This window comes from Saccoglossus kowalevskii, chromosome 11, assembly GCF_978046115.1.
Source record: "Saccoglossus kowalevskii chromosome 11, keSacKowa6.1, whole genome shotgun sequence".
Classification (NCBI taxonomy): Eukaryota; Metazoa; Hemichordata; class Enteropneusta; family Harrimaniidae; genus Saccoglossus; species Saccoglossus kowalevskii.
The window spans coordinates 12,657,324-12,667,956 of NC_140651.1; the positions used below are offsets into that span (position 1 = coordinate 12,657,324).

General features: G+C 35.5%; 1 protein-coding gene across 1 annotated transcript; it reads right to left on the minus strand.

Annotated features, from left to right (window-relative positions):
- Nucleotides 1–394: 394 nt before the first annotated feature.
- On the minus strand, nucleotides 395–3,429 carry LOC102801046 (methyltransferase-like protein 27). The gene is made up of 5 exons (XM_006815103.3): nucleotides 3,310–3,429; nucleotides 2,799–2,921; nucleotides 2,084–2,219; nucleotides 1,033–1,125; nucleotides 395–597 (listed from the first exon to the last, which is right to left on the minus strand). The coding sequence occupies exons 1-5, from the start codon at nucleotides 3,427–3,429 to the stop codon at nucleotides 395–397; spliced, it is 675 nt and encodes a 224-aa protein (XP_006815166.3).
- Between the last annotated feature and the right edge of the window lie 7,204 nt (nucleotides 3,430–10,633).

The following is a 10,633-nucleotide window of genomic DNA, read 5'->3' on the forward strand; positions in this document are numbered from 1 at the left end:
CACCAACAATGAATTGATACTAAACCAGTAATATTCGAGTAACGATCACGAAACGAGTTAAATATAGTTTAATACGCAGAATGCGAAATAATTTTTACAGCATTTACATATGGAAATTAATTTTTGTCACACTCGCGCTTGTTAGAGCGAACGTTAGTTTGAATAAAAACAAGTTGCGATATGACGGCTACACAATGTTGTTCAGTAATCCCATTTTATTCTTCGGACAATTGGTTGATTATGATAGTATTAACATTGTCTAAATGGCGAAAAGGCATAAGTCAAATACACAATTACGACTACGATGTCTTTGAGAAAACACATGTTAGTCTTTATTTATATATATCTAGATTTATTTCCTAGTAATGGTGACAATGTGGAATATGGAGTAACATCAGCATACTCGTAATGTTATTACAACACCAGATACACCACTCGGGTTACGTTCAGTGGCAGAAAAGTAGTCCGGAATATCTTCTATGGTGACGTCATTTACCAAATATCTCCTTTTCAGTTGTTGGATACATTCACGCAATTCTCCACAGAATACATCATTTGGCGGAGGACTTCGCCTTGTCACAACGATTATGTATCCACCTATACGCATCACGAACAACGATAAACAACAAGGAGAGTGATGATGCATCAATAAATATTATATTGTTTAATTATTATACCAAGTCACCAGTGTGATGGAAACGTCAATATGATTGGTCGATACCCTGTTTTAATTCTTATAGCACGTTTATCCGTGAGTAATGGTTTTGAACTTATGGTTCATAAAATATGTTTATTTCGATGACATTAAATCTTTCACCATTTCAACAAAAATTACAATATGAAAACGCTCAGTGTATCTCAAATGGTCATTATATTTTACTCTCAGACTGGTCACGTCCACAACGCTCCCGATTTTTATCGTTTTCATTGTTTTTTTAATCGTTATGCTACGCGAAAATAGGGCTGATATAAAATAATACCAATAACCCACACTAAGTCAGATTTAACATATATTGCATGAGCATAATTTACCTGATTTTACGATACGAACAAGCTCTTGTAGATGGTTAGGTTGCATTAGATTATAACCAAAACAGCCACACGCAGTCACCACGTCATATGAATCTACGATCAGAAAGAATGAGTTCGTAGGTAAATATCGTATTTCAATATTAAATAAATAAATAAATAAATAAATAAATAAACAAACAAACAAACAAACAAACAAACAAACAAACAAACAAACAAACAAATAAATAAATAAATAAATAAATAAATAAATAAATAAATAAATAAATAAATAAATAAATAAATAAATAAATAAATAAATAAATAAATAATTCTAAGAGTTTGGGGTGAGATTTCTAACACGCATTGGGGACTTCCTGTTTAACACGAACCACATGCGAGTGAGACAAAAAATCTCGAACAAATGCAAGCAGCCTCGTTCCAGGAGCTTGCTGTGTGGATTTTTTTTCCGATAAAACACCCAAGCATGCTATTTAACTAAATTTTATAAGTGTTTAGAGTGGATGCAACGCGACTTAAATTAGCGGATTTGCTATTCAGCATCACAAAAGCATATTCCGCTGAACGTACGAGTGCCAGACAAGTATAAAGCAGCAAGTAATTTTTGGAACTCTACTAAATAAAAAATAGTATGAGCAGGTACATATTTACACAGCTGTACCTCCGACACAAACTGTGTCGTGAGTTTATTGTCTTCTGCATTTTAAAGCAGGAGAGTCGTCACCTGCGCATGTGTCAGATGGCCATAGCGTGTCATTGTTTACAAACAAGCGTCTACCCATGAGCCTTTGCGTTTTAGAGTGTGCTGTTATCGTCGCTTGGGACATAATTCCCCCCCCCCCGCTTTAACAATTGTGATACTTCCAAGAGGTTCTACTTTCGGTAATGATATTCAGAAGCCATGTTTTAATAACATCGCGTTGACGGCCCCTGCTCACTTTGCAGTTCAAGTTCTATGTCACGTTCATATATACGACTACCACAGTGCCAAAAGTGACTGATTGATTGATTGATCGATCGATCGATTGCTTGATGGACTGAAATAATAACGTGCCTTCATCTATGTCCAGTTTGTCTTCCCCAACAGCGCAGCACATCAGTTTTTTGTAAACTTCTTTTTTCTCTGCAATGGCAAGTGACTCACCGGAAGGATCGAGCGCGTCAACATTTGTATAACCATATTCATACAACTGAAGTAAATAAATATGAATTGACAGTTACAGATCATTCTGTTCCGTGAAAACTATTTTTGACTTGTCAAATACGGAAAATAGTATTACGAAACGTCAAAGTATTTGTTTTCCTTTTCAAAACATAATTCTGCATATTTTTCCCCCATATGCAAAACCCCAAAAGACAATATTAATTTTAAATTGTGTCTTTTTAAATATATAACAAATATACATAAAATATGTAGACATTTCTTGGGAATGAATAATGATCGACAACAGAACACGCAGCATTTTGCGGAGAAAAAGAATAGCTATATACAGCTGCTTCACAATCTATATTTTGAACGTTAGTACTCATATTTCGTCAATACATTGATAGAGAGGTATATTTAAATCGTAATGAGCGTGCGGACGTTTTTGCTGTATTTAAGACCAATTTAAACACATACCGATTTCTTACTGAATTAATCACCTAAATATTATAAAATAATTGCAGCAATGATTTTAAGTATACTGATTCTTTTTATGAAGCATCCCACGCACTTCTACTAAATATACATTCAGTAACTATTCAGACCTAGTTTAATTTTCATTTACCTCTGAACCAACTAATCCAGTGCCCGCAGCAACATCAAGTATTCTAGCCTCTTTCCCGGTCACCAGTTTCAACATTTTGTTCACTGTATATTTATGAGCATTGTATCCTAGTCCAAGAACATCCTACTTTAATAAACATAATCATTTTAATGAATAAATAAGAGTTATCAATGTTCAAGTATTAGAACACAAATACGAGTCATGCAATAATATTATGCATACGTATAACATCACTACAAACAATATATTTCTGACATACACTCAGTGTATGCATACCTAATTATACATCGACTATCTGCTACGTACAATCATAGACAGTATATAGTACTATACTGTCCATGGTACAATAAACTGTGCTCTGCAAACAGGATTTGGGCTTTTTATTTAGCGATCGTTTACGAGTTTGTGTGGCTGTATTTATCAGCGATAATATTTTAGAACCAGCCATATTAATTGGTCTCTCTCGGTATGCACGCCAGTAAAATAAAGCCTGGTGCAATGTATACAATACCTGATCATAGGTGTTACTCCAAGAATTGTACACTTTCAAAGCTTCCTCTTTTGTCGTACAACGCTGTAGTGAATTAACTATTTCCGTTGAGCGAATTTCTGCTGAAGTTTTTCCTTCCATGTCCTACAAAATTCACTCATAAACGTGAAAATCTTTCACCACTTTACAGTACGGCACGCGTACATCGAAAGTACAGGATTTTTCTATATTTACAGTAGTGATGGCGTTGGATTAATTAATTATGAACCTTATTGTGTTGGTTTGTTGTGTCGCCTCTCTACCGTACTACACACACGCTTATGGATTGCCGTTTGTGCATTTAATTATATAGCGTTTTTATGGGTTTAAGCTTATTATATTTTTATCATTAATAAATAATATTACAAATCAATTATATAGAAATCATGAGTTAACATGTTTGTTTTATTTTTAAATGATAAGATTCGTACTATTATATATATATATATTATATATATATTTATGTACATTTAGTTATTTATAAATAATTATACTTTCAACACTGAAATGTTATTTAGTTATGACGCATATATTTAGTTTCATGCCGTATTCAAGATGGCGCCCCCTAAATATCGCACCTGTGTGCCAACTGAAAGTGGTTATACACGGATTTGCCGTGCTATCGTTTGGGTTATCAATTTCCGGGTCACGTCGGGTCATGGATTTTTTTTTATATGTAAATAATACACGTGTGTACATTGTTTTTATTATATAATTCACGAAATTGTATGCAAACCATTCAAACATTTCTAGCTTGCCCAAATCATTTATTTATGAATCAGTTTCAACGTTTTTGCTATATAATGATTTTAGTCGCCAAGTGTGCAAAAAATGTCAATTTTCATTATTTAGTTATCATAATATCTAGGATTTGTAAACCGTACCAATATTCGTATTATTTACATACAAAGACTCTGTATCTGGCTTGCATTATTTATTTAATAGTCATGACAACGCCACCAACGTCCATATTTTGTAAAATAAAGTTATATTCGTCGAGTTGCAATTATTCTTACACTTTGATGTTCATGCTTCGTTATTTACATTCAATGCACATATTCAAATTTATTTAGCAACGATATAGGAAATACATGAGTCTGTATTATTATTTACAAATAAAGAGCTTACTTAAACATAATTGTACTTATTAAGCGCATATTGCATGGCCATGAGGGCACTAGTATACGTCTATTTCCCCCGAGGGATTGTGGGGTACCAACAATACCTGCTATTTCACGAGGCCGCAGAAAACTGAAATAAAAAAACAACAACAACAACACATGATCAGAAAAAAAGATGTCAAAGAAACCATACAAATGTTTATCTTTCAACCATGCGAAAGTTTTAAAGAGGAGCCATGATACCACATACATTTTTTTGGAAATAAACAAACTATATGCGATAAGATAACTGAAATGACCCACCCATGCTCTACAAAATGCATGTAAGCAGTTTCAGTGAAATTAAGAACGGTTAAAAAAAGGTTCGAAAAATTGATTCCGTGAAAAGACTGCTAGAAAGTTGTACCGAAAGTTCAATGTGTTCAAAAATTGTGGAGTTGACTAAAACCTGATTTAACGGCACGCTGAATATTGCAAAATGAAAAATCTGCCAAAAAACTGAAACAGGGACAGACAAAAAATGTGTAAAGACTTTAAACAAAATGGCTGACACAGTGACACGAAAGCACAACGATAAAATTTACTCTAATAAGCCCCGAATCGCATACAACCGTCATAAGTACGCACAGTAGTATACTAAAAAATCATTTGGTAGTATTTTTTATAATATAATGTATTTTAAAATAATGACTTAGGGGTTAGAATTTTCGTCAATTTTTATTCCGGGACCCAAGCTTACTTTCTTGACAACAGTGAAAACGATAAATGACGATTCTCGATTCTGAATGTTATCACAGTTACAGAGAGTACTCATCCGAAATGTACGTATAGTTCTTCGTAGATCCCGTTCACTAAACGTGGATATTCTATCGAAAACGAGCTGAAAATTTCAAATTCGCGGGACATCAAGTTATCGACATAAGAAAGAATCAAAATGGTGGGCCTTGAAATCTCAATCGATAGAGGGCGTACACAGCGCTACACGCAGCCCTGAGGGATTGGGCAGATTCACACCTTTTAACAATAGTGTTTCCTAACCGTCTTTTTTAGTAACCGTGGTTACATTGACTTTCAACTGCGATTCATTAAAGTGGTTAAATTCACAAACACATCTTTCAACATGCAAAACAAATAAACTATTTCGGCTCCGTGGCATTATATCGGTTGTCTCAAAAAACGACATATTACGAGGCTGCTGTATAATCAAACTTAAATGTTGTATACAACCGAGTACCGTGTATGTGTGTCTACTAGTATACTGAACATGGTTTTCCATTACCTTATAAATATACCTATAAATGACCCCACTGAACAACTGTGTAAGCCAAATAATATCCCTGCCATTTCGGTGCTTGATTTCGACATGTTTCATTATTTTTACAACTATGGCAATCACACTGGTTCAAAGTATTGCCTCACTATGGAATAGACATTTTGATCTCAATTGTCCCGAGTATTGCTTATCCCTAAGACGAAGCTAATCTATTTAGAATATTGACCACCACTGGTGAGATTATATTGTCCAATACATGGGACAAGTGGAATAATACTATGTCCATAGCAAGGGTCCGTGTATCGTGCAAGTAGTATAAAACTATTCTTCCAGTGACGACCGGTTCATGGGGAAAAAGTATTATCCCCCAATGGCCCCAACAACATGGGAGACAATAATATCCCTAAGTGGTTCCGACAACAGGAGGGTTATTTTTATCACTGAGTGGTCCCAACAACAAGGAAGATAATATTCTCCCTGAGTGGTCCCAACAATAAGGGACATAATATTATCCCTGAGTAGTCCCAACAACAAGGGGGACGATATTATTCTTGAGTGGACCCAAAAACAAGGGATATAATATAATCCCAGAGTAGTCCCAACAACAAGGGAGACAATATTATCTCTGAGTGGACCCAACCTCAAGGGAGATAATATTATCCCAGAGTAGTCCCAACAACAAGGGAGATAATATTATCCCAGAGTAATCACAACAACAAGAGAGACAATATCATTCCTGAGTGGACCCAACAACAAGAGAGACAATATTATCTCTGAGTGGATCCAACCCCAAGGGAGATAATATTATCCCAGAGTAGTCCCAACAACAAGGGAGATAATATTATCCCTGAGTGGTCCCAGCAACAAGGGAGATAATATTATCCCAGAGAAGTCCCAACAACAAGGGAGATAATATTATCCCAGAGAAGTCCCAACAACAAGGGAGATAATATTATCTCTGAGTGGACCCAACCCCAAGGGAGATATTATTATCCCAGAGTAGTCCCAACAACAAGAGAGACAATATTATTCCTGAGTGGTCCCAACAACAAGAGAGATACTATTATCCCAGAGTAGTTCCAACAACAAGGGAGACAATATCATTCCTGAGTGGACCCAACCCCAAAGGAGATAATATTATCCCAGAGTGGTCCCAACAACAAGGGAGATAATATTATCCCAGAGTAGTCCCAACAACAAGAGAGACAATATCATTCCTGAGTGGTCCCAACAACAAGAGAGATACTATTATCCCAGAGTAGTTCCAACAACAAGGGAGACAATATTATCTCTGAGTGGACCCAACCCCAAGGGAGATAATATTATCCCAGAGTAGTCCCAGCAACAAGAGAGACAATATCATTCATGAGTGGTCCCAACAACAAGAGAGATACTATTATCCCAGAGTAGTTCCAACAGCAAGGGAGGTAATGTTATCTCCGAGTGGTCCCAACAACATGGGAGATGTTATAATTTCTGATTGGCCCCAGTAAGGGAGGTAATATTATCCCCGAGTTGTTCCATAACAGAGATAGTAATACGTAGTTATATAGAAATTTTCAAAATTTTCGTAATTTTTGGTTAAATTTTGCTATTTTGATTATTATTGCATTTTCTGCAGTTGAAGGGAAATTGTCATGGTCATAATAATTCCATGTTGCTGGAAAACACTGTTGTTACAAGTCATCAGAATCAATGTAGCGCGTGACCCGCCATGTCCTTTCCTACCGATGTAATTTAATGTTGAATAAACGTTCTCCCGTTAAATAAACTTTAGTTTCATGTTTAAGTAACTAAAACGTTTGTGTCTACTTTATTTTTTCGGATATGCTCTCGAAGCAATTTCCTACAGGCACTCCCATCAAAACAAACTGCTAACACAACATACCACAATAAAGATGTCGGGGAATCATAAGTTCTCGGCATGGCGTTCACTTCAACATACGCTAACCACAGTCAGCTGATGCACAGGTGATTATAAGATAAATGTGATATTTACTATAGTGGAGATTTTCAAAAGTGTTCTATTTTCTTCGTGTAATTAGGTGTTCCTATGCAAAGGATTGTTCCACATAAAAACAACAACAAGAGAGACAATATCATTCCTGAGTGGTCCCAACAACAAGAGAGATACTATTATCCCAGAGTAGTTCCAACAACAAGGGAGACAATATCATTCCTGAGTGGACCCAACCCCAAAGGAGATAATATTATCCCAGAGTGGTCCCAACAACAAGGGAGATAATATTATCCCAGAGTAGTCCCAACAACAAGAGAGACAATATCATTCCTGAGTGGTCCCAACAACAAGAGAGATACTATTATCCCAGAGCAGTTCCAACAACAAGGGAGACAATATTATCTCTGAGTGGACCCAACCCCAAGGGAGATAATATTATCCCAGAGTAGTCACAGCAACAAGAGAGACAATATCATTCCTGAGTGGTCCCAACAACAAGAGAGATACTATTATCCCAGAGTAGTTCCAACAACAAGGGAGGTAATGTTATCTCCGAGTGGTCCCAACAACATGGGAGATGTTATAATTTCTGATTGGCCCCAGTAAGGGAGGTAATATTATCCCCGAGTTGTTCCAATAACAGAGATAGTAATACGTAGCTATATAGAAATTTTCAAAATTTTCGTAATTTTTGGTTAAATTTTGCTATTTTGATTATTATTGCATTTTCTGCAGTTGAAGGGAAATTGTCATGGTCATAATAATTCCATGTTGCTGGAAAACACTGTTGTTACAAGTCATCAGAATCAATGTAGCGCGTGACCCGCCATGTCCTTTCCTACCGATGTAATTTAATGTTGAATAAACGTTCTCCCGTTAAATAAACTTTAGTTTCATGTTTAAGTAACTAAAACGTTTGTGTCTACTTTATTTTTTCGGATATGCTCTCGAAGCAATTTCCTACAGGCACTCCCATCAAAACAAACTGCTAACACAACATACCACAATAAAGATGTCGGGGAATCATAAGTTCTCGGCATGGCGTTCACTTCAACATACGCTAACCACAGTCAGCTGATGCACAGGTGATTATAAGATAAATGTGATATTTACTATAGTGGAGACTTTGAAAAGTGTTCTATTTTCTTCGTGTAATTAGGTGTTCCTATGCAAAGGATTGTTCCACATAAAAACGACAAAATCCGATTTTGTTAGCGGTTGGCTTAATATTACCCCCAAATGATCGTTTTGCTGTAAAAGACTGGTATTTTTTCCCAAATTTGTAGTAATCTGAAGAAAATCGTCTCGTCTCTTTATTTAGTTTCATGCCGAATTCAAGATGGCGGTCTCCATTTAGGAAATTTATTTTTACTATCACTTTTACGCCGGCTAAAACACGGAATTTCGCGACCGCAGATTGACATCCTACATATAAAGACGCCAATGTTTTTGCCGCAGCTGAGTGGGGACGTACCCGGACACCTCACATCAAGTATCACTGCGCTACTGGGCTGATAATAAAGGTCGCGCATGTGCGATGCGATGCAATACAAAATAATGTTAATGATGTTGAGAGGTAGGCACATCTTATGAATACTATTCGAACATCCAGTTTTTTTTTATTTTCTTTATTCCGCACTATATGGCCACCGGCCTAAAGTACTGTTACATTTCAAAACTTAAATTACACACGGTCGCTTTAAAATTACAAGATACATATACTTCAAATCATACTTCCATTTCAGTTTCTCTGTAATGAAAACTCTTAAACAAATATTTACCCAAACTTAGTAAAATATACGAGTTAGTACTCTGTAGCAATGCAATGAATTTCATCTTGGTTGGTGGTGAAAAATAATATTTTGGTAAGAATTTTTGTCTAAGTGCTTCATATTTTGGACAAACCATAGTAAAATGATATTCGTCCTCTGTGACCCTGCAACCAAATGGACATAATCTTTGGTCACGTGGAATACCCAATGTTCTACCATTTTCAATTTCTAGGGGATGACAGGAAATTCTAAGTCTAGTTATAGCACATGAATAGATAGGAGTAGCCAACGAAATAGCAGTAAGATATCTTTCATATATTAAATCTTGTTTAAACATGCAATATGTTTGAAGCTTTACATTTTTATTAATTTCTGCACACCAATTCTGTCTAGATATATCAAAACATCTTCTTTTAAATTCACTGAAGAACATCTCGCTATTATCAATTCTTTGTTCATACCATACATGTCCATAACCAGATGTACATAAAATATTTTTTACCTCTAAAGCCCAACACCTAGACCCCCCTTCTGCTCTATGGTATAGATAATTATAACATTCCACTAATAATCCACTAAGTTATTAAGTAATCTTTGTAATCCAACAGGTGTGCTGCTGAACAACACCAAATCATCCGCATATAACAAATAAAAAAGTTTTAAAGTATTTATATACACAACTGATTCCCGTCCTTGTTGGAGGGCACTCTTAAGGTCATTTATGTAAAAGCAAAACAGTAAAGGTGAAATAACAGAACCCTGCTGCAGCCCAACATTAATATGGAAAAATTCAGTAACTCCCTTTGGGTTTTTCACAGCAGCCTTAATATTTTGATACATAGAATAAAGTGATTTAAACAGTTTCCCCTTAATTCCAATTTTTGACAATTTATAAAATAATGAACAATGGTGTACTCTATCAAATGCCTTTTCATAATCAATAAAGGCACAATAGAATCTAGCTCCAAGAGTATAAACATATTTTTCTACAAGGGTATAGAGAACAAAAATATTATTCAAAGTTGATTTACCTTTTTGAAATCCACTTTGTTCCTCAATTATTTTATTATATCGATTCAACCAATTACTTAACCTATCACTGAGAATACTTGTGTATACTTTACTTATAGTATTCAAAAGCATTATACTTCGATAGTTTGCTGGGTCATCCCTGCAACCC

Excerpts from the sequence above, each read along its gene's own strand:
- LOC102801046 (XM_006815103.3), bottom strand. The coding sequence starts at position 3,429 with ATGGAAGGAAAAACTTCAGCAGAAATTCGCTCAACGGAAATAGTTAAT. Across the intron at positions 1,126-2,083 it reads CAAACTGGACATAGATGAAG|ATTCATATGACGTGGTGACT; the intron begins GCACGTTATTAT and ends TTCTGATCGTAG. Across the intron at positions 598-1,032 it reads TGTTCGTATCGTAAAATCAG|GTGGATACATAATCGTTGTG; the intron begins GTAAATTATGCT and ends TGATGCGTATAG.